The sequence below is a fragment of the Suricata suricatta genome, chromosome 1 (genome assembly GCF_006229205.1).
Source record: "Suricata suricatta isolate VVHF042 chromosome 1, meerkat_22Aug2017_6uvM2_HiC, whole genome shotgun sequence".
NCBI lineage: Eukaryota > Metazoa > Chordata > Mammalia > Carnivora > Herpestidae > Suricata > Suricata suricatta.
In genome coordinates this window covers 155827879-155853543 of record NC_043700.1, presented here as the reverse complement: position 1 = coordinate 155853543, position 25665 = coordinate 155827879, and the positions used below count along the sequence as shown (strand labels likewise).

The window sequence follows — 25665 nt, the reverse complement described above, 5'->3', positions numbered from 1 at the left end:
AAAAGCTACAATACAATCATAGGCTAACAATATTACTGAAATGTATGAAAAACTATCAGATCCTTTGCAATGAATAATTTTAGTTAATATAGACAGTGTATTGAAGGTCTATGTGGTTAGTAGTTAGCTCAGTGCTACCTGTCAAGTACATGAACAACACAGAATGACATATACTCAAAGGTGCTGACCTTTCTCCACTGAATAGTTCTAATTTCACCTGGATTTCCTTTACATGTCAAATTACGTTCCTAGTCTCATGCAATGTTCCAGTCATAGGAAGAGAAAACGAGTCAAACAGGCTTCCATCAAGCCTCCAGAGTAACAAATACCATATGTTTCTTTACTCTTCACAGTATGTGTTTGCCACCTCTACTTGAATCTTAACAAATGACAGAACTTTCAGAAGAGAGAAAGATCCACTTAGCAAAAGAAAATAACACTTGCTGTAATTGCAAACACATTAACGGGACTGAGTTTTGGCTTAAATTACCTCTGCACTTCTGATGAAAAACATTGTCCTTAAGAAAAATGAAATGCTTCAAACATGACTAAAACATTAAAAACTTCAAAATCAAACTCACAAGGAAAGTAAATTTTGCTTGGTATAATTTGGGTTTGCAGCTATTACTGTCAGGTAATAAATACAAATCTATATTAATCACTGGAGAATACCAAGCGTAAGAAACAGTTAATATGTAGGTGCTGTGTGAAACAAAGGAATCCAGTTTGTCTGTTTGAGTATAGAGCAATAAAATAACCCTGCTTTTCTTCAGACACTGGCAAATATATACCATGATCGCTAAAAGTTGCCTTGATCCTTCCCTTCCTGGCTCTGAATGAAAATCAATACTCTGTCCTAGATCTAGGATGTGTAGGTTTTCATGAAAAAGGAAGAAATAGACAAGAAAATGACCCTGGATGGAAGGGCTTCATATAATTTTCAATCACCTTGTGATTTAGGTGTAGAAAAGAAGAAGACAACTGTCGAGAAAGTTCTTACGGTGACTGTGCTCTGATCGTGTTTTGCCACTGCTGATTCTTTCAGAGCTAAGGTTCCCTGGCACTTTCCCCCAACTCCACTCTCACCAGCCTTCTGGAGACATAGTGACCTTACTAAAAAATTGAGGGACGTTGAGGAAGAAAATCACGTTCCAGAGAGTCCTATCTGCCACTGTGTAACTGGTCCCATCTCTACAGCTTTTGTCCTCTCTCTCTCCCAGCTGTTGTTCTGGAGTAGCTGACGTTTGTCCTCAAGTAGAGTTTCACACACACCATTTGCCTTAAGGCGCCATTGTCAGTCACCAACACGTGAAATAAATTGCACAGCCAATAAAGGAGGGAGAAGAGGGAAGTAAGGAAAAAAGACCCCATGAGCACCTCAAATGCAAATGGGGGTGGATAGTCCCCATTAAATCATTAACATTCTAGTATAGACCTAAGATCCTTTCCACAAGGATAACAAAGTAAGTAACTTCACTTACCTATTCATTTAACTATCTCAAAACAAGTAACTTAAAAACTTCAAAACAGAAGCACAAACTTTCAGAGATGAGCCACCATAAAATCAATACCATTGTATTGGGGCAAGCAGTGTGCCTTGGAAACGTTGAATGATGTTGGTACATTATCATTTCCTACTCTTATCCCTATATGGATGGCTGAGGTCATAGCATTTCATGTTTAGGAACAGAACTCTCAGTTAGGTGTGCAGTGCGTGCAACTCTGCCTCTGTGACCAGTTCGTGGTTGTGAATTAAAAGCATTGGTTGCCACGCTTAAAGTCCACCCGCGGGTTCCACAGACATTAAAAGGTAGTCAGCACCTTCAGACTTACTTGCGTTCCTGTGAGTTTGGTCCCCTGGGAGAGGAGCATCCGCGGTCCAGGCTGGAATGTGCTCATTGGGATGTGTAGCAGATGTCACAGTGCTCTTGTTACAAATAGTATTTGTAAGAATAATATCAGACACCTGGACTTCACCATCGGTGACCAAAGGTTCACTCCCATTTGATTTTAAATAGGCTTTTTTTAATGTTCCTGGAAGAAAAAAAAAGGTATTTCCATACATAACTAGAAGTGTTTATTTTTTAAAACATTGACAAAACTCTAGAACTACTTTTCCAAGTCTCATTCTACCCCAGCCAACCCAAAGAGGAAGATGGTGCTGGCAAAGCTACCCACTTCATTGGAACAACTGAGAGAGTTTCTCTTCTACCACAAATGGCCTAATTCTGTGAAGAAACCACTGCTTTCTCAGAAGCTTCTGGCATAGAAACTGAGTCTCCCATGTAGGGTTCCCGGTGCCCAAAAAATTCAGGGCAATTCCACCTCACCTGAGACTCATAACCAATAAATGAAATGTGGTGAATCTCAGCATTTTCTTCTGGCTTTCTTAGTTTCTCAATTTCATCCACCACTTTATGTTACCTAGTACGCAGGATTCATGTCCTCCACATCTCTATATCCACCACCAAAGGACAACAGTGCCTGCTTAAGTTCAGCCTTATATTTCTCCACATTTTCCACTAAGTTTCAGTGACTTGTGCATAACAAATAAACAAAAAGAACAGGGCTCATATATTTACCAAGGCTAGATCAGAAACACCCCCAAAAATAAACTCTGATTCTAGGAAAACTAAGAGAAGGAACTAAATTAACTTCATCTGGGACCAGAAACTATAAATATTATAAGAGGTGGCCATTAAAACTAAGATTATCAACTCGTCCTTTCTCAAGGTATTCACTCATTGACAAAATAGTCAAACCTAAGATTACTGGAAATCACCTCACTTTGGCTTTAGGCAGACCCTCCCAAAAACTTTGAAAGAGATCATGTATTTTTAACTTAGTAAAAATAGACAACAGATTGTTTCCAGAATATAGCACTGCAATTGAGTATGTCCCTAAAATAAACAAATGCAATATTGATTCACTATAGAAATACTCAAGGGAGATTTTTTTCTAAAGGAATTTACAGTGAATGCTCTAATTGGCTCTCACTTTTCCAAACAGTCCACGGACCATTAAAAATAAAAGAAATATAAATAAAATGTTTAATATCGGTCTATGGAAAAAATTTCTCTACATGTGCTTAACACTTGGAAAACATTAACTACAAATCAAAATAGAAAAGCAGCTGTTTTCTAGCTAACTAAGGTCAACAGTTTCATCTGCCAAAGGTTCCTAAATAAAACGTTGGAGCAAAAAAACTCAATTGTGACCATGTAGTGCAGGTAACATACTTTCCAACTGTCTATAGGATGAGGAGTAAAGATTAAATGCAGTAAGTAAAATGACTCCATGTAATTGTTTTTTATTTTCAAAATGATTTAAATCAAAATAAATGTATGTGATCAACTTGATGACTATATAATATAGATCTCATTCATACAAATATATGAATCAATTAGATATAATTTTATTTTCATCCATTTATTAGTTGCTCTCACTGGTACTTATTTTGGCATAAATGGACTCTTCACAGTAACATGTTAATTCCATTAATGTGGCCGTGATGAACTTTTAAAGTCCCTAAAGTTAACTTCATATGTGAACTCTCTGAGTCAGCAACCAGCGCTGTCAACATACATTTAGCAAATGCCAACTCCTCTCAGTTACATCCCTGAGTAATTCACTTAAAAGGAGTTGCTTTCCATATGAAATATTTCAACAGCTGTTCTTAACATTTTGTTTATAATGGTTAGCCATATTAATAATATGTCCTTTATCCTTTTCATCAAATCACAGTGGTGAAAGTGTTAATAACATCTGCTTAGAGAGGCAAACCATAAGAGACTCTTCAATATAGAGAACAAACTGAAGGTTGTTGTGGGGGACAGGGGAAGTGGGGTGATGGGCATGGAGGAGGGCATTTGTTGGGATGAGCACTGGGTGTTATATGGAAATGAGAACCACGGGAATTTACCCCAAAAACCAAGAGCACACTTTACCCACTGTTTGTTAGCCAGTTTGACAATAAATTATATATTTTTAATTACCTAAATTAATCACTTTAAAAAAAAGAAGTCTTCTGAAACTAAAATTCTTAAGAAAACACTGACTTAGATAACAACTTCCTAAAAAAATTCAGCTTCCTTGCTCTTAAATTCTACATATCAAAGCCAGCGAGCAGAATAGATAGAAAGGCACAGGTAATACATACTATATGGTGGTAGCTATAGTTAATGTTCCTAACGTATATTTTTAAGAGGCAGACAGACAGACCAACTGACAGAGAAGGAGAGAGAATAAGCCTACAGACCTGTCTTTAAAAGCCTGAACTCACTAGACAATTTCTTTTCAAGCATCTCTCGAAACTGACCAACTCTCAACTCATAGTTGGCCATTTTTTAAAAGTACAAAAATTAGAACTCGGTAAGACTAAATTGCCCTCAGGCTACACCATGATAAGCTATAAAAATGCTGAAAGTGATTAGGCCAAAATGGTGGGTTCATTCTTCCAATTTTGCCCCATTGTTTTCTACATTCTTATTATTACAGTGCTGTGGTTAAAAGTACAGCTTCTATTAGCCTGATCACGTGGATTTAAATCTCATCTCTGGTGCATACTCGCCTTGTAACTTTGGGAAACTCTCAAATGCCATTAAATAAGGAAAATAAAAGCCCCTCCCCTCATAGGACTGGCCGTTAAGATCAAATTAGTCAATATATATATAAACTCTTGGAACAGTTGCTGGCACATAGTAAGATCTCAATAACTGTTAGTCATTACTATACAATGACAGTAATGAAAGTAAAAGTGCCTTTCCTAGGGTCATGTAGGTACTTTTAAATAAATATCAATTTCCATTTGCTCTAAGTGCATCCCACATAACTAAATGTCTAAGGAAATTTTCAAAAGTTAATCACTTGACCTACTTTTGGAGTAAAAAGAAATGTGGCCCTTTCATGCCCAGTTAATAGTACAAGGCCACACCAATCAAGGTTGTTTGGTTCAAACGTGTTTCGGCTCTGGCACACAGCTCTGCTCAATTAACAACATTTAAGGGGGGGTGACTGGGTGGCTCAGTTGGCTAAGTGTCTGACTTCAGCTCAGGTCATGATCTCATGGTTCATGGATTCGAGCGCTGCATTGGCTCTGTGCTAACAGCTCAGAGCCAGGAGCCTGCTTTGCATTCTGTGTCGCCTTCTCTCTCTGTCCCTCCCCCACTCACACTCAGTCTGTCTCTCTTTCTCTCTCAAAAGCAAATAAAACATTAAAAAGTAAAAAAAAATGTTTAAGGAAAAGTCTATAACTCCAATAATAATAGCCGAACTTCACTGGCCACTTATAATGAATGTTCCCCCAGAGACATCCACCTCCTGAGTCCCAGAACCTGTGAATATACTACCTTACACACCTTAAACGGTGAAAGAGATGTTGCCAATGTGAGTTAGTCACAGAATTTGAGTGAGGAAATTACCCTCTATCATTCACATGAACCCAAGACAGTCACAGGGTTTTTATAAGCAGAAGAGGGAGGTGAGAGTTTGTGTGTATCACAGCCATGCAGAGCGAGAAGGACTTGATGGACCATTGCTCATTTTGAAGATGGAAGGAGGCAACAAGTCAAGGAATATACAAAGCCTTCAGAAGTGAGAAAGACAGGAAATAGACCGTCCCCTAGAGCCTCCAGACAGAATACAGTACTGCCAACACCTTCATCTTAGCCCACTGAGACCAATTTCGATTTCTGCCATCTATAACTCCAAGGTAATGTATTTGTGTTGTACCAAGTAATCGAATTGTTATAAGAGCAATAGGAAACAGACACAGGCACCTTGCTAAGGATCTTCACTATAGGCATCTACTGAGTTAGCCTTCCAACAATCTTGTGACACAGATGCTGTAATTGACTCTTCTTTACAGATTCAGTGAGGAAGAAACTGAAGCTTTCAAGAGTTATTTAATGTACCCAAGAATGGAGTCAGGACATCTCACACACACACACACACACACACACACACACACACTTCTCACTATGGACAAAGTCTATAGGTTTTTAAAACAAAATCAACCATCTTATGCGTGTTAAAAAACAAAAAAAGATCTTCCTATTATGGGAGTTTCAAAGTAATTCCTCATCTTTATATCTCTAGCCATGTGGTAATACATTCACTTGGCATTTTCTATGTGCCAGGAATGTTGTTTTTACTCTCTGCTGAAAACACGCCATTTCGTGAAAGCTTATCATCAAGACATTTATAGATTAGTTGAGGGAAACAGGCATGTAGTCTAAAAGCACAAACCATGATACAAGTGCTTTGAGAATGGTAAGCAGAAGACCATTTGATGACAGAAAGTAGAGAAGTAGCTGTCATTCCATTTGAGAAAGTCAGGAAAGATTTCCTAGGGGGAAATGGTACTCCATATACATCTTAAAAGATAATTAAGGATTGTCTGGGTTTGAGCAAAGCATTTGTGGGGAAGCAGGACATACGGGAATAGGGAATAGAGAACTTTCTAGTTGGAGCAAAGGGGGAAAGATACACAAAGCCACGTGGCAAGTAACTAAACATGACTAGCACACAGGGGACCTGGCAAGAGGAAAGGCGAGAGAGGGAGAAGCCAGACTGTGAAGAGTTCCTGTTAAAGGCTTGGAGTCATGCTTGTGATGAAGAACTTTCAAAGGATCTTAAATAGGATGGCACATTAGAATGATCACTCTGGCAGCAGCATGGTGATGGAAAGGAGTCAAGTCCAAGGGAGAAAAAAGGAAAGCCTGATCCAAGGCAAAAGCACTGAGGACTAAGGTAACATTTGGAAGAGGCAAAATTGTGGGTACAACAGGAGAAGACTCAGAGGTCACTTCAAGGTTTCTGGTTAGAATTATTGTGTATATGAAGGGACCCCTCACTGAGATAAGGGTGACAATCATTAAGGGTGACAGTGCTGTTCATCAAGTATTTTGAAGTCTCTCGCATTCACTAAGACACATGCTTGGGTTACATTCTCTGGCCTCATTCTCTGTCTCTGGGCATTCCTGATGCTGTGCCCTTTGAGCACAGTTTCCAGTTATAAGGTGAATAAGCTCTGGGGATCTAATGTACAGCACAGTGATTATAGTTAATAATACTATATCATACACCTTTGAAAAAAAAGAAGCCCCAATGCTCTTTTTCTTTCTCTTTGGCACAATAACTACACAAGCACAAGATGATGGCTAGTTCATCAATTTAGTCCCTGAATGAGCATAGCCCCCCTGTTATCCCCAAAGGACATGCAGGATGAATGAGAAATTGACCTTTGCTGCTTTTAAACTACTATTATTTTAGGATTACTTTTGTTATACAGTACTGCATAGCCTATCCTGCTGATACAGAAAATGAAAAATAGAATTTGGAGGAGCTGCCTTGCATTATTATTATTGTTACAATTCATTGAGTATGAAATCTAGAGCAATTGAAACATTTCTTCCAGAATGCCTCGTCAGACCCCCACAAATCTGATCTCTGTGGTCCCAGAGCACACACTGTTTGTATCACACATATACTCAAGAGCAACTGTCTGTTTTCTTGTCTGCCTTCCTGAAGGTAGGGAGTAATATTATGCACGTCTGCATCTCAAGTGCCCAGCAGAATGCATGGCACCAGTGTAAGGCTTAATGAATATTGAAATATGTTGCCAAGAGAGGCATGGGTGTAAAGTGAAAAGAGAGAGAGCCTGGGACAGAAACCCCAACATTTAATGGCTAGGTGAAAAAAAAAAAGATAAGCTCAAGGAGACAGAGAAAGAACAGTCAGAAGCAAAATCAGAAGTGATAATATGCTGGCGAAACAGAAGAGCGTTTTGAGAAGAAAGTCAAGACTAGGCAAGATTATATCTCCTCACATGATCCTATCTGAATGAAACACAGGGTCACTGGCACCAACTAACAATGAACATGCTTCCTCTCAACTGGTTTAAACAAGCACAGACAGAAAGCATGGGCTCTTCATTTTAAAGTCTTGTTCAAACACACATCAGTTTCAAATGCTGTGCATCAGCTAAAAAGTCACTGGTGCCTCACTAAGAATATTTAGTAGGATGACAAGAAGAGAAAGGGAAGATCAGATCCCAGTGGGTTGGGGACTGGATCAAGCACAGAAATCACCTGGGATCTTGCTGGAATGAAAAGGCAGGAGGTTGGAGTGGAATTTGCACTTCACACAAACTCTCAAGTGATGCTGATGTCGCCAGCTCATGGACCACACTTTGAGTATAAAGCTTTGGACTTCCATTTCAAAAAGCTTTAGACATTACATATAACCTCAGGCCTGAGCAGTTAAAGAAAACTATTCTCAAGTTTGGAAGCTCTATGTCCATGAATCTGTACGAGAAGGTCAGGGTTATTAAAGGAATTTGGGGGCTCAACTAAGTAATATGGAGTCAGGTCATAAAAGAGCAGAAAGAATCTTAAATTTTTTGGTGTAAGGAAATAAGGATCTGGGAGGTTTTCCCATGTTAAAGTGACAGTCAAAATATAACATTATAAATTAAAGTTCTTATAATTCCAAATTCTTGTAAAAGCCACAAGCTGCAAAGAAATTCGCTAAGAGAAAAACTGTATTTAAGTTCAATGATCTTTAGCTGATCTAGCATTTTTGTAGAAGAATATTTCTTTTGAGTTCAAGAACAATGGCCTATTCACCATATTTGCTATAATCTTCACCACTATACTTTTTCTTTCTTCTTCACTGCATAACAAAAATACAAAAACACAAACAAAAAACCCCACACAGTCCTTTCATAGTATTAAGAAAATTGGGAAAGTTACCTTATACCACTCATAATAAGTTTAAGGCTAAAACAAACAAAATGTATTTCCAATGTGGATGAATGGAAGAACCTTTGAAATCAAGGCCTCCACAGCCTGGGAAAGAAGATAGGGAGCATCCCAGTGAGATTTTTTGGATCATAACTTTGATGACATTAAATTAAGATGAACAATGTTTGCAAAACTCACTGCAAACCAAAACCTACACTTGTAGGACTGTTACAACACACCCCTTCATTTTTTCCTCCCTGTCACATACTCTACCTACTTCAACCTTCTTTTCCCATACCTGCCAAAGGCACCTTTTAAAAGCCTCTATCAAATCGAACATGTCACTCCCTTACTCCAACACCCTTATTGTCCCCATTGTGGAGTTTGTGATTGAAGTGCCCCTCCTCAGAAAAGTCTGCCCTCAACTTGATGAACTAGCTTTGGGCCCCTGTCATAAGCTGTCCTAGCAGCAGTCTCTTTCCACATCAGTTACCGCTGTTGGCATTAATTAATTGTGTGATCATTTGTTAATGCCTTCCTCCCTCAATAAATTGTGGAGTCCAGGAGGGTAAGTTTACTCAATGCCATAGTAGATTGCCTTGAACTCAATAAATGTCTGTTAAAGGACTGACTGGTATCAAATAAAGCTACAATTCTATCTCTTTCAAACGTTTCCCAACATAACAAAATAAATATTGCAGATATATGTTTAGATATTATTTACATATTTACATATAATCTCAAGCAGATATCAATTCAACCTCTAATAAAGTACTCTAGGGCATAAGCTGACTCTTCCAGGGATATGCTAACAATACAACCTCCCCCCAGTTTAGTTCTGATAAGAAATGGATAACTTCTGAAATTAACACTCGGGTCTAAGCATAAAAGTCATGTGAAATTTGCCATCACATTGCAAATCCAACAGTCAGTCAAGTTTATTCCTTCCTAGCAACTATACTGGCAATTGAAATATACTGTGGCAATGGCTGGGTTATAGGGTTATGGGTTTATGGATTATGGGATTACTACGGCAATGGGTCATGGCACAAAGATTCTACGATAGAGTTTTAAAAAGATAAGCACATTTTTAGTCAATTTTTGAGTATAGTAAAAATGAAATCTTCCCCTTAATAATTAATTTTACCATTTATAAAAATGCTTTCCCAAATTTTATTTCATTCAACTTTTGTAATAATGTTGCAAAGTGAATCAGAATTATACTCCTCCTCTGACAGAGAAGTTAAAACATTTGACCAAAACTCACACATCTGGTAAATGGAAGAAGAAGACATTAAACTCCAGCCTCCCTGTGACATTATAAATTACTTTTCTAGGTCACATGGCCCTTCGTTATTAGATCATAACTAAAGAAATAAAAACCTCAGGAGAATATTGTAACTTTTCTACTCCTCAATTTTCCTTTCAATGTGTTTCAAAAACCTAAATCTTAAAAAAAAAAACTGACTATAACTGGCATACAGTGCCACGTTAGTTTCAGCTGTGCAACATAGTGCACCTTCTCTCTGTTTTATACTATGCTCACTACAAATGTAACTACCATCTGTCACCATACAACACTACTATAATATCATTGACTATATTCCTATGCTGTGTCTTTTATTCCTGTGACTTACTCCGTAACTAGAAGCCTGTACCTCCCAATCCCCTTCACCCGTTTTGCCCATTCTTCCCACCCCCTTCCCTCTGGCAACCATCAGTCTGTTCTCTGTAGGTATAGTCTCCATTTTTAGTTAGTTAGTTTGTTTATTCACCTGTTTTGTGTTTTTAGATTTCACCTACGAGTAAAATCATATGGTATTTACCTTTCTTAGTCTGATTTATCTTACTTAGCATAATAGACTGTAGGTCTATGCATGTCATCACAAATGACAAGATCTCAGCCTTTTTACGGCTGCATACTATCCCATGGTGTGTATATGCCACACCATCTTATCCAGTTGTCTACTGATGGACACTTGGGTAGCTTCCATATCTGGACGATTGTAAATAATGCTGCAGTAAACATAGGGGTGCATATATCTTTTTTAATTAATGTTTTCATTTTCTTTGAGTAAATACCCAATAGTGAAACTGCTGGATCATAGGGTAATTCTATTTTTTTTTAATTTTTGAGGAACATCCAGCTTTCCACAGGAGCCGCACCAGTTTGCAATCCCACCAACAGTGTATGAGGGTTCCTTTTCCTCTACATCCTCACCAACACTTAACCGTTTCTTGTGGTTTTAATTTTAGCCATTCTGACAGCTGTAAAGTGATGTATCATTGTGTTATACTTTGGATTTTCTTTTTTTTTTTTTTTACTTATATTCCATAGCATTTATGTGGAAATTAAACCCTTTACAGTTGTTATCATGAACCGTTATGAAAACCTCTTATTTAACATCTTGTGTTTATAATTTATTTCACCAAATAAATACATTCCTGCTCGTCTATCTTTTCTGTATCTTTCAACACTTGTCACAATGCCTCAGCCTTTAGTTGCTACTGATGAAAATCTGTTGACTGGTGTGGTCAGGGTAGGTGATTTATAGTGCCCCACAGAAAGCAACAGAGCAATTGTTCTCGAGGCCATGTCTTTCTCTATACTTTTTTCATATGTAATTCTCAAATGGAATCCTTTTTTTTAATATAACACAATTTATTTTTTAACATATGCAATTATTTTCCATCATTTACAATACAGTAGTTAAAATGACACTCCAAACAGAAAAGCAAAGTAAAAAATCAAAACCCCAACTTCTATTTCATATAATTAGACTTATACAGAAATTAAGTAAGGTTAAGTTACTTAATATACAGAATTAAGAAGGTTAAGTAACAACTAGTTAATCACCTAATTTCACAGCTATCTGAAGTGGCAATCCTTATATAGCAGCTTATCTATGATATACTCAAGATAAGTGATACAATTTATTACTTGCCCATAAGCTAAAACACAGCCTGCTTATTACCTTAATGATTGGTGATGTTGAGCATCTTTTGATGGGTCTGTGTGTCTTCTTTGGAAAAATGCCATTTCGGTCCTCTGCCTATTTTTTAATTGGATTTTTGTGGGGTTTTGATGTTAAGTTGTATAAGTTCTTATGTATTTTGGATAATAACTCCTTATCAGGTATATCATTTATGTATATCCTCTCCCATTCAGGTAGTTGTCTTTTTGTATTGTTAATGGGTTCCTTCACTGTGCAGAAGCTTTTTATTTTGGTATCATCCCAATAGTTTAGTTTTGCTTGTTTCCCTGGCTTCAGGAGACATATAAAGGAAGATATTTCTATGGCTGATCTCAAAGAAATCACTACCTGTGTCTACTTCTAGGAAGTTTATGGTTTTGGTGTCACATTTAGATCTTAAATGCATTTTGAGTTTATTTTTGTGTGTGCTGTAAGTGGTCCGCTTTCATGCTTTCGCACGCAGCTGTCCAGTTTTCCCAGCACCATTTGGTGAAGAGACTTTTGTCCCATTATATATTCTTGCCTTCCTTGTCACAGATAAGTTGACTAAGTATGGGTTTATTTCTGAACTCCATTCTGTTTCATTGATCTACATGTCTATTTTTGTGTGAGCACTATACTGTTCTTATTACTGTAGCTTTGTTGCAGATCTTGAAATCGGGGATTGTGGTACCTCCAGCTTTGTTCTTATTTCTCAAGTTGGCTTTGGCTATTTGGGGTCTTCTGGGTCCTATACAAATTTTAGTATTATTTCTTCTATCGTTCTATGTGAAATGCTTCTTGTAGTCTCATATTAATTGCATTGAAACTCTAGATTGCTTTAGACAATATGAACATGTTAACAATATTAATTCTGCCCATTCATGAGCATAGAATATCTTTCCATTTGTCATTTCCATCTTCAATTCTTTCATCAATGTCTCACAGTTTTCAAAGTAAAGGTCTTCCATTGTCTTGGTTAAGTTTATTCCTAGGTATTTTATTATTTTTGGTGCAATTCTAAATGGATTTGTTTTCTTAATTTTCCTATTGATGCTACTTCATTAGTGTATAGAAATACTGTTGATTTCTGAGATGTTAATTTTGTATACTGCAAATTTATCATTCATTTGTTTCTACTAATAGTTTTTTGGTGGAGGATTTAAGATTTTCTATGTATCATGCCATCAGCAAATAGTGACAGCTTAACTTGTTCCTTACCAATGTGGGTTCCTCTTATTCCTTTCCTTTTCTGATTGCTGTGGATAAGACTTCCAGTTCATTGTTGAATAAAGGTAGTGAGAGTTCCTAATATTATAGGAAATGCTCTCAGTTTTTCACCATCAAGTATGATGCTAGCTGTGAGTTTTTTACCAGGTGGCATTTATTATGTTGAGGTATGTTCTCTCTAAACCCACTTTGTTGAAAGTGTTTAGCATGAACAGATGTTGAATTTTGTCAAATGGATTTCTTCATCTATTAAGATGATCACGTGATTTTTATTCTTCATTTTGTTGATCTGGTTTATCATATTGATTAATTTGTGAATATTGAACCATCCTTGCATCCTCAAAATAAATTCCACTTGATTCTGGTGAATAATCCTTTTAATGAATTATTGAATAGTTGCTATTCTGTTGAGAATTTTTGCATTTGTGTTCATCAGGGATACTGGCTTATTGTTTTCTTTTTTATGTGTGGTGTCTTTGTTTGGTTTTGGTATCATAGTAAGGCTGGCCTCATAGAATGTCTTTGTAAGCTCTACTTCCTCTTCTGTTGTTTGGAATAGTTTGAGGAGAATACATATGAACTCTTCTTTATTTTTTATTATTATTTTTTAATGTTTGTTTATTATTTTAGAGAGAGAGAGAGACAAAGTATTAGTAGGAAAGGGGCAGAAAGGTAGGGGGCAGACACAGAATCTGAAACAGACTGCAGGTTCTGAGCTGTCAGCACAGAACCCAACACAGGGCTCAAACTCACAACTGTGAGATCATGATGAGCTGAAGTCAGAAGATCACCAGCTGAGTCACCCAGGTGTCCCAGCTCTTTTTTTTAAATGTTTGATGATATCCACCTTGAAATCCATCTGATTCTGGACTTAACACTTTTTAAAAACCTAAATCTTTTTCTTGGGGTCCAAATCATTGGAACCATATGGACAGCTCAGACCATCCAATAATTTTAAAAATACTAACCTGGGACACCTGGGTGGCTTAGTCAGTTAGCATCTGTCTCTTGATTTCAGCTCATGATCTCATCAACTCATAAGTTCAAGCCCTGCTTTGGGATTTGTGCAGTGACCGCACACAGCTCAAGTGGGATTCTTTCTCTGTCCATCTTTCTGCCCCTGCCCCACTCACACTCTCTCTGTCCCTCTCAAAATAAATAAATAAACTTCAAAAAAAATGAAAAAAGAAATACTGAACTAAACTAAACCTTTGTAGCTCCAGCTTCAGGTTTGGGGGTTGAGGAGAGAAATAATTTGCTACTGCTCTCCTCTATATCCTGTTTCTGAAATAATTATTTAGAAAGTCCAACTCCCTTATCTTCCAGAATCTTTTTACCAACTTGACTTTTTGCATGAGAGAAGCCCAAAGGGACAAAACACACAACTACACAAAGTGCATCTTTATTAGCATAAGGCTTTCATTATCTTTTTCTAACTGATAATCCTCTCACTATTTTTGTCTTTTGAATCTACAGCTGCTGGTAACTAACTATACAAAATTGGGATCCCAGCATCCCAAAGCAAACTTTATGGACCCATAAATAAATACAAGACTTTAAATGAGCATGTAGTTACAAACTCAAACCAAAGAGAACATTTTTAAAAGTAAGCACAATAATTTAAGGAGTTTTTTTAAAAAACCAAAAATATAAAATTGTTTTATTGCTTATTATAAAAACAAACATCTCAGTTATAAAATAGGAAATGTTTATTTGAGCAGACACTACTCAACATATCCATATCAAATCATCTGGGGCAGAATCTATGGAAAGAATGCTTTTGAAGAAAATGTCCAGGAAATTCTCACTTTCTAAAGGTTACCTAAATCTAAGCCAAAATGCATTTAGTAGTGGTTATAAATGGTACATTTCGTGATCCCATATACAGTGATAAAAAAAAATTGTCCTGTTAGGTATTACCCAAGAGAAATTAAAACTCAGGTTCACACAAAAACTTGTACATGGATACTCAAAGCAACGTCATTCATAATAATCAAAAGATGGAAACAACTAAAATGTCCATCAATTGGTATATGGATTTTAAAAATGTAGTAAATCAATACAATACAACATTATTTGGCCACAAGAAAGAATGGGGTACCGATACATATACAACATGAATGAACCTTGAAAATATTGTGCCAAGCAGAAAACGCCAATTACAAAAACCACACGTGGTCATATAAAATGTCCAGAATAAGGACATCTGTAGAGATAGAACATAGATTAGTGACTGCTTAGGGCTGGAGCAGAGGGAGAATGGAAATATAGAGGACTGATAGTAAAAAGTATAGCATCTCTTCTTAAAGTGATAAAAATGTTCCCCAATTGATTGTAGTGATGGTTACACTTACCCATGAATATACTAAAAAGTGTTCAAATATACACTTTTTAACTTTTTTAATGTGTTATTTATTTTTGAGAGAGAGTCAGTATGAGCAGGGGAGGTCAGAGAGAGAGGGAGACACAGAATCTGAAGACAGGCTCCAGGCTCTGAGCTAGCTGTCAGCACAGAGCCCAATGTGGGGCTCAAACCCACGAACTGTGAGATCATAACCTGAGCCAAAGTCAGATGCCCAACCAACTGAGTCATCCTGATGCCCCTCAATTATACACTTTAAATAGTTATGTGAATTATATTTCAATAAAGCTGTAAAAAAATTAGAATCTCATAAATAAAGAAACAAACAAACTTAACCCAATTAAAGTACTGCTTTAATAGCATCTCTCCACTGTGCAGAGACCTCTAAGCACGGAGGTCCTTAAAAATGCGTTTAAAACTTACATTAGCATTCTACCCTGAGAATGAAAGGAAATATTCTTCAGTGTGTGTGAGCCTCTGAACACACTCTTACAAGAATTAGACTTTTAGAAATGACAGTGGTCTGGGTGAGGGAGCTCCTACCAGAGAGACCCTTGCAGTGATGACAACAATAAATCTGGACAAAACACACACAAAAAGTACCCGAAGGCTTCGAAAAGGAAACAAAAGCAGGCCAACTCTGGAGGGGAGGGGAGTGGAGTCTTGGAAGAAAAGAGGGGCAGAGATGAGTTTCAGAGATTCGTCAAGTCTCTGGCCTGAGAGCAGGCCACAGGTGGCACCATGTGCGGGCAGGGCAACGAAAACTCCAGTAGAAAACCTGGTCTCCTTGGGCTGAGACACTCCCTGTGTCCTGTCTTTACTTGTCACCTTCTGACCTTTGCAGTGTCCCTCCCCTCTTAGCTATGAAACTGAGCATTTCTGGGTTCTTTTCCTTCTCCTCTGACCATTCTTCCTGTATCTCTTGTTTCCTTTTTTTTCCTTATCGTCCCCTTAGGTTCTCCAGGGCTTCTGATCAGTACACTTTCTGTTTATGGTTCACCTAATTCTATTGCTTCAACTGCCAGTGAGACTCACACCTTCATTACTGGTGAGGACTCCCTCCTTGACTTCCCTTCTGGATCCTTCTAACTTCAAACCAGTAACAGCAAGGTAGGAGTTAGGTTCTTTTTTTTTTAATGTTTATGTATTTATTTTGAGGGGGGAGGGGCAGAGAGAGAGAGGGAGAGAGGGAATTTTAATTTGGGGCACGACCTCATGACCATGGGATCATGAGCTGAGCTGGAATTAGGAATCATCGTTCAACCAGCTGAGACACTCAGGCACCTCAAGTTATAAAGTGAGCACAACAAAGCCAAAAACCGTGTGTAGTCACAATTTCCCTTGAAATTTCCTTAGGAAAGCAACACGTTCTGCTAGACCGACATTCATTTCTTGGTCTTGCCTACACTGTTGAATTTGCTCAAGATAAATGTACTTAAACTATGATGCCAATGCAGTTTGTAGTCCCCACAAGTATCTCTAAGTTAACACACCCAAACTAAACTTTTAACCTGTCCACCATCTACCTACATTCTACTCCTCCGCTTTTACTTCCTCCTTGAACAAATGCTACCAAAGTCACCCTGGGTGCCTAAGCCAAAATTCCAGAGGTCAACACTGATGCGTCTTGTCCTTCACTCCAAAATCCAATCAGCCCTGACTTCTGATTTTAATGCACCGAATGCCTTCATTCAAGCCCTTCTCATGTTTTTACTTAGTTCACAGCCAGAGCCTCAGAAAGGCCTCCTGCCTTTCTGCCTCCAGTCCTCTGTGGTGTATCTAGACCTACTGTCTTTTGGAGATGCAAATAAGGTCAGCTTTCTCCCTGCTTGGAAAGATCTTTCAAAGGTAAACTACTGCTCATAGCAGTGATTCTCAAGTGTTTTTGTAGCAGATAAATACTATTTTCAAATTAATACCATGTAAGATCCTTATGTCAACAAATGGATAGAAGCTGTATTTTATTAGGATTAATTTACTATATAAGTTATAAATGTATAACTTATTAAAAAACCAATCACTGAGAAAATAATAGGTAGTTTTGGTGAAATACAAAAATTCAAAATTGTTGGTAAGCAATTAGATCAAAATCATCTTGCTATTTATTTCTCTATTTCATTTGACTGCACATGATCAAAAAAATCCTGATTCATAGCGATAGGTAGCTACCAAAAGTAATATTTTGGGGTTTCTCCCCCCAAACAGCTCACCTTTTAAGTTTAGCATATTATTCATTTAAAAAGATAGCAAGATCCAAATACAAATGAATTTATCTGTCAGCACAAATTAGTTGGCTTTTAGTCTGCACTCGGTTAAAAACTGGCATGTAATAGTTTGAGTATGTGTTTAAGATTTCTTTTATAAATTGAAAGCCAAAACAAACATTTGTGGGGAGGATGGACAGTTCAGTTGGTTGAGGCTTCGACTCCTGATTTTATCTCAGGTCATGATCCCAGGCTAGTGGGATTGAGCCCCACATCAAGCTCTGCACTGACTATGGAGCCTATCTAAGATTCTCTCATTCTCTCATTCTCTCTCTCTTTCTTTCTGGGGGCATTTGGGTGGCTCAGTGGGTTAAGCATCCAACTTTAGCTCAGGTCATGATCTCATAAATTTGTGAGTTCGAGCCCCAAGTTGGGCTCTGTGCTGTCAGTGCAGAGGCTGCTTCAGATCCTCTATACTCTTCCCTCTGCCTCTCTTCCTCTCTCTGGCTCTCCTCCCCCTCCTCTTTCAAAAATAAAATAAATAAACATTTTAAAAAAACATTCTCTCTCTCTCCCCCCCCCCTTTCCTGCTCATCCCTCTCTAAAATTAAAAAAAAAGAAAAAAAAAGGAAGGGCATCTGGGTGTCACAGTTGGTTAAGCATCTGACTCTTGAGCTCAGCTCAGTTCATGATCTCAAGGTTTGTGAGTTCAGGCCCACAATGGGCTCTGCACTAACCACATGGAGCTTGCTTGGGATTCTGTCTCTCCTTCTCTCTACCCCTCCCCAGCTTGTGTGTGCTCTTTCTCTCTCACAAAAATAAATAATAAACTTAAAAAAAATTTTAGGGGTGCCTGGGTGGCCAGGCGGTTGAGTGTCTGGCTTCGGCTCAGGTCATGATCTCATGGTTCATGGGTTCAAGCCCTGCATCGGGCTCTGTGCTGACAGCTAGCTCAGAGCCTAGAGTCTGCTTCAGATTCTGTGTCTCCCTCTCTCTCTGACCCTCTCCTGCTCACACTGTCTCTTTCTGTCTCTCAAAAATAACTAATAAAAAAAACATTAAAAAATAAAAATTTAAAAAATTTTAAAAAATTTTTTAAAGAAAGAAAAAAGAAAACATTTGTGTAATCCTTGAAACTCTTCCTCAGAACCTTGGTTTCATGGAATAGAGTTTGAAAAGAAACTACCTAGGTGCTTAAGCCCAATTCCCTTAGGACAATATGTCTGTGTCACTTGGATTTTATCTATCAATCTAACATCATTTACTCCCACTGCCAAAATTCTACCCAATCTCCTAAGTCTACCTCCATCTATCATGGGGTTATACTTTTGCACTTGCTGTTTTCTCTGCCAAACCCATGTATTTGTACAATGGCCTTCTTACCTGAATTTCTATTAACTATCCAACGGTTAAAATGTTAATGCCTCATGAAGCCTTCTTCGACTTCCCCAAAGCACCTGGTGCAAACCTCCACCATCACCATGTGTTTGTTGCCTTGTGTAATAATCATCCCCTCCTCCCACCCATGAGCTCCTAAGAAAGAAGGACTAAGTTAACCACCACTAAGTTCTCAGGGACTTTCCAAGTGCCTGGTACCTGGTAACCATACCTTCAGTGCTTTTAATTCATTACTTTATTAATTTATACTAATAATAATAACTATCAGAGTGATTACAGTAAGGTTAACTTCAGATTTGCATTAGATAGTCAACAGATATCAAGACCAAGATCTCAACTTTCATCAAGTTGACACTTCAGGTTAAACACATACTGGGTAGAAATTACTGTTATGCTCATTTTCATTTTGACTTCATTTTTCTTTAATAGTGGCATCACTCACCAACAAAGGAAAGCAGGATCACGAGCAGGATAACGAGGGCACAGATACATGGAATCAAGACCAGCAACAGGAAGCGGAGAATATTCACAGTTGCCAGCTTCTGAGGGCAGCCATCACCCATGTTATTCTCAACAGGTCCCAAAACCTAAAGTAAAAGAATATGAAACATGGTTTTAATATTACAAAGCAATGCAGTATGCAATATTAAATTATAGCGTACAGCTGTCCTTCAGAGAAGCAGCATTCCTGAGAGATTCTAGTGTGTATACTTTATGGCATGAAAATGAACTAAGTCACTAAATCATGCTATTAAATGGACAAATAACTGTAAACCCACATTCAGGGTAGAGAAAATCATCTGTTTCTGAAATGTTTTTCAGGAGTACAGGAACTTTCCATGATCTTCCATCTTGAATTTTTTTTAACATATTTGCCAATTTGGTGTTATTTCAAAGGGCTATGAATTACCATGGCAAGGACTCATGTTGGCCCAGAGCTACAAGCAAAGACTACTTAGTATAGTGATAAAATATTGGTGAGTAGGTGTAGATGGGACATTAACCAGATTTCATTGCTGTTTGTCCCATCAGTTCTAAGCCCAATCTTCATGAATCTGGATAAAATTAATTTTCAGCCATTTATAATTCAGCAAGGTTAAATATTACTGACCATGTATTTAGTGACAAGCTGAACAATGAAAAAGAGGGCCTGTCCTGTTGACCCATTACACACTGACAACCCCTTAGGATACCTTCCACTGGCCAGGCTGTCCCTGTAGCCCATCTACTTGTGAAAGAATTATGAGATGCAAAAGTGAGGGTTCCAATAAACTTATATTCAAATACATTAAATTTTGCTAATTTAAATTAAAATTAAATACCTTAATTTTTAGTTCAGTCTCTTGCCAGAAATGATCTCTGGAAATTCATTTCTTGTAAATGGCTAGTTTAGGGCACTGACTTAGTTCAACAGGAGTCTGAGATGAAATTAAAAGTGATTGAGTCCCTCACTTTAAGCAACTCTTCCAAACTCATGTGAAGGTGTTTCTCATGGTTTCACCTTGGATTTTCAACTCTCATAGCCTTTTCTCCTGTGACAGTTTCAGAGCTTGAATGATAACCTCTGCCTAAGTGACTCCTGAATCTTTCTGGAATCCCAAACTTCCTTCTAAGTTATATCATATATTTCCAATGCCTGGTGCTCCATGGCATCTCTTCTCAACAAGTCCAAAACCAGATTAATCTCTTTCTCTATCTCTACCGTCAAACTAGTTCTTCTCTTGATTTCCATAGTTTTGCCAACAGACATCCCACTACTCCAATAACCCCAAGACTCCTCACTTCTTTATGATGCCCCCATGCCATGCATTATCGGGTTTTATTGGTTCTTCCCCTATAACAAATGCCTGATTCTGAAAAACGAATGACCTTTGAGATACAGCCTTATCATAATCAGGAAGTTGTTCTAAAAGAATGGTCCTGTACTTGATCGTTTATAGCATATAACAAGTAGTTGATAATTTCCCATAAATAAAAAGGCAACTGTGATAAGTTCTTCTGGATTGCAAGACATACATGATATTCCAATTCTGCTTTATTCCCCCTAAATCAGAATCCATTCTTAGTCACTAGCACATATTGCAAGTAGCATGCACTATATATACTCTGTATATGTATTACGATTCCCTCTGTAATTTTAAGCATAGCCCCTGAGACATGTTATTTGAAAGAACATCTGATGTTAGCTTGAGAATGGCTGGATCTGCTAGGTTAATGCCTTTACTGATCCTTCCCTGTGCACCTGGTCTAATCCACCAGCCAAAGTGAGATTGGAGTTAATTTACCATGCGATCTGCAAGAAGACATGGCACTGTGTTAGAGGAGACCATAAGAAAAGATGTGGTCACCCATTGACCCTTGAGCTGGAAACAGGCAAGAAGAGGCTCCTAACCTCCTTCTCTGTCCTTGAAATGTACCACTGTTCCCATAGCCAGAGCCATTTTCAAGAATGCAGCCTTGAGAGAGCAATGTGTTGTTGAGACCATCTGGACAACACACATGCCTAAACTCGTTAAGGCCTCTATATAAACTTTTATGATTCTGGCAGGCAGGTGTGGAAATTCACTCATCTTGTCTGCCTAAGTCTCCTAGTAAGTTACCTTGCTCCTTAAACCTACCATCTACCAATCTCAAGTAGTCTCTCTCTTTCTTCAATACCTCCTTGCACCCTGTGTGTAAATGCCAATTTCAAATTTTACTCACGAAGCTTGTTGGCAAACCAACACACTGACAAAATTTAATATAAAATCTGAAATAGCACAATAATTACCACACTAGCATTGGGGGGAGGGGGTGCCCTTTCAGGTTTGGAAATAAGCAAGTGTAGGACTACAGCCCAATAGAAACAGTAGGAGAATCTACTGACTTATTTCATTTACTTAACAATTAGCTATTGAAAACCTACAATTATAATAAGCATGATGACAGACGTAACAGTGATTTCAGACTAACTGTTCCTCAAAAGCTCACAGTCTTGTAGGAAAGAAATGTCCATAAATGATATGTCTATATGTCAAAGTAGCAAATGTTAAGCACCATGACACTTCCAGCTGAAGTGCTATAGGAATTCAGAAGATAAGAATACAATTTCTTGCCGGAGGATCAGGTAAAGCATAGAGAACCAGCACTTGAGGCAGACATAGTTCTGGGAAAAGTGCCCCTGAAAAGCCCTGCTATAGTTTTAAACAGTGGTAAGTCACAACCAGAGATGGAGGGAGGCATGAACTTTCTTTGGCTTCTACAACAGTAGAAAATGTTTCTTTGTTGAGATAATCACAGGAGATTACAGGGATCATCTTCTTAGGTGGCAAATTCATGATCATTCTGACACTTCCTATATCTATTACCACGTACTTGACCTCCAAAAACCATCTTCAAGATTCTTGCAGATATGTTCTCCAGTGCTTAGGAAATTGTTTTCTCTTATCAAGGGGAGAGGAGAAAGAAATTCTTAGAAGAAAGCCAGCATCATTGGCAATTTCATAACTGGCCTCTTGCACTCGTGGCCACTTAGGACTACAGCTATAAGTGTCACATTATTCAGGGGTTTGGAGTTTTCTCTGGGCATAACGTAACTCTTAGACTCTACTATTGAGTGAATAATGCCAGATGACATAACCTACTAGAGAAATTCCTAAGTTTCATTTCAGTGGACTCTACAACGCTCTCTCCAGAGGGCACCCTCTTCCAGAACCTACCCTCCACAGGCTTGAAACTGTAAGCCAAGCACAGGCACAGCATTCCACGAGACAGGCAGGCAAGACTGCATCTGACTGACCTGCACGTATTTCAAACACGTCCTTCTTGTGTGTTGCTAATCCTGCTGGTAAAAACTCGTTTCTTAGATCTTAAGAGCTACATTTATTTTAAACGCTGCCGTTTGGTTTATATCACATGTATGGATGCAATCTATCTGACTAGGGTATTTTTTTGAGTCAATTTGGTTCCATTTGGAAGACCTTCTCCTCCCTCTCCTTCCACATTTTTAACTCTATCATGCTGAATTTGCTGACTCAACCATTTTCACAACAGCCATCCTCTGACCCTTTGGAGACCTGCTGTCCGTGGATGCCTCTATCTTCTCCCAGTCTATCGGCTCCCTCCATTTTTCATTTCCCTATGTGTCTTCTTTAAAATTTGTACCAGGGGAGGAGCCAAGATGGTGGAGAGGAAGGGAGCTCTGTAAACTTCGTCTGCCCCATCAATCGAACTGAGAAGGACATTACTTTCATCTGCAAGAGTGGAAGGAGAAAATACAGACCCCAGAAGGAAGAGAACCTGAAGGATACCTGAGTGAGTGAGAACTGGGGAGATTGGAAAACGGGCCAGCCCGAGATGGGCAGGGGAGGTGGGAGTCCCAGCCCAATGCAGGGCAAGCGGGTGGAGCCCTAGACACAAAGGGAAGAGACAGAGAGACTGATCACGCTCATAGTACTCTCTGGGGAAGAGGTAAAAAACGCGTAACCGTGCTCGGAGAGAGAAGCTCACTCCATAGATAACTGCTGGGTAGCCTAAATCCCAAACCCAGGTGGCGCAAGGGAAGGAACAGCTTCCAGCCCTGCGCCATCTTGGTGAGGTGTCGGCGACCCCTGCAGCAGCGGTGTCAGGGGTGCTCACTTCGACCTCAGTTTTGGGAGTGGGAGCACACACCTCATTTCCATGGCACATCTCGCCCCCAGCATTGGCCGCGCAAAACCTGAATCCTGGGTGCCAACAGGGAAAAAATAGCCCCTACCTCTGCGTGATCCCGGCAGGGAGTTGGCGGTGGTGGAGACATGGGTGCGCTCGCAGGCTGTAGGAGCTCCCAGCTCATTTCCAGCAGCTTCCGGTGCCGCCTCAGGCAACAGCTGTGCATTCATTCCTCCCCCAACACTAACGCAATCACCGCTGGGGGTTGGCTCTGTGATTGTGCACACTCACTTCACCTCCTGCTGCGCATCTCACCTCAAGCAGGGGCCGCCAAAATACCACCCTGAGCCAAGACAAACAAATTCCTCCCCCTAAGAAGCCAGCCACCTAAACAAATACATCTCATCTGTGGTACCATAAAAGTACATGGACTGGAACTTTGAACTGAGGAGGGCCTGGAAAATATAACTCTGCTCAACTGAGGCAAAAGGAGATCGGACTCATTAGAGTGGCCTACAGTTTGTAGTTCAGTGGAGCCACCTATCTAATCTCTGTAGACACCAAGGCAGAGCCTCTGAGAGCAGCTTCCAAGACCTACCACATCAAACCACGCCAATCCACGAGGGGGAGCTGCTGGAGGTTTTTTTTTGGGAGGGGCGGTTTTTTGCTTTTTTTATAATTTTTCTTCTTTTTCTTCTTCATTTTTGTTCATTTTGCCTTTTTCTGTATGTATTTCTTATAATTATTATTTTTGTTACTTAAATTTTTTAAAATTTTTACTCATTTTCCTTTCTCCTTTCTCCCCCCCTTTTTTTAACCTTCTTGCAATCCAGATATATTCTCCTATATCTCATCCCTACCATCTCCCCTCAACTGGTCATATACTTTTAGACTGTCCACTGTCCTTTGTCATCTCTGACCTCCTTTCTTTTTTTCTTTCTTTTTTTCTTTTTCTTTTTCTTTTTCTTTTCTTCTTCTCCTCTTTTCGTCTCTTTCCTCTCAATTCTCCTTATTTTCTTTCCTCCTGTTAATGTGTTTGTTTGATTTGTCTGTGCATTTGTGTGTTACTGTTCATCTGTGTTTGTCTGCCTGTTTTCCTTCTCAGGGATACACCAAGAAACAAGCCAAAGTGTGCATGACAGCGAGTCCCAAATATTGCTGAGTAGGGAAATAAAATATTCAAAGGCACAACAAGAGAAACTGAGAGACACCATTAAAAGAATATTTCCTGAAACTACAGACCCTGGACAGTCAATAAGCCCCCTTTAACAGAGAAATATGAACAGGTGCACAGTGCATAATGAGCTTTCTAAAGGTGACAAGAGACAGAAAACTAGCAAAAATGACAAAACGAAGGAACTCTCCCCTGAAGAAACTCTAGGAAGAAGTCACAGCCACAGAAAAGCTCAAGGCAAACCTAGACAACGTACCGGATCAAGAATTTAAAAAACATGTCATAAAATTAATCACTGGGGTTGAGAAAAGCATCAAAGAATCAACTGAGACAATGAGTAGGCACTATGATGAGTTTAAAAAGGCTACAGATGAGGTGAATAACAAACTGGAGGCAGCCACCTCAAGTATTGACGAGGCAGAGAGAATAGGTTAATTAGAAGATATAGTTATAGCAAAAGAGGAAGCTGAAAAAAAGGAGAGAGAAATTAATCCAGGAGCAGGAAAGGAGAATTCGAGACCTGAGTGATACAATCAAGCGGAACAACATCCGTATCATAGGAATTCCTGAAGAGGAAGACAGAGAGAAAGGGCCTGAAGGGATACTAGACCACATTATAACTGAGAATTTCCCAAATCTGGGAAAAGAAATAGACATTCAAATTCAAGAGGCACAAAGAACCCCCTTAAGATGGAACTTGAATCGGCCTTCGGCACAACATATCATAGTGAAACTGGAAAAATATAAAGATAAAGAGAGAATTCTGAAAGCAGCTAGGGAGAAAATGGCCCTCACATACAAAGGGAAACATATCAGAGTGGTTAAAGACCTATTGAATGAAACCTGGCAGGCCAGGAAGGAATGGCAGGAAATCTTCAATGTGATGAACAGAAAAAAACATGCAGCCAAGAATCCTTTATCCAGCAAGCCTGTCATTCAAAATAGAAGGAGAGATAAAAGTGTTCCCAAA

The 25665-nt window shown here is 38.8% G+C and overlaps 1 protein-coding gene across 4 annotated transcripts in view; it reads right to left on the bottom strand.

The window, feature by feature from the left end:
* The window catches only part of CORIN (corin, serine peptidase), a 256347-nt gene that overhangs the window by 200549 nt on the left and 30133 nt on the right, over window positions 1–25665 (bottom strand). For all 4 annotated transcript variants that reach the window (XM_029946248.1, XM_029946227.1, XM_029946242.1 and 1 more), the window contains exons 2-3: window positions 19335–19479; window positions 1834–2034 (exon numbers count right to left, since the gene is read on the bottom strand). In XM_029946248.1, coding sequence (XP_029802108.1) covers window positions 1834–2034; window positions 19335–19479 — 346 coding nt within the window. The remainder of the gene's footprint in view (window positions 1–1833; window positions 2035–19334; window positions 19480–25665) is intronic.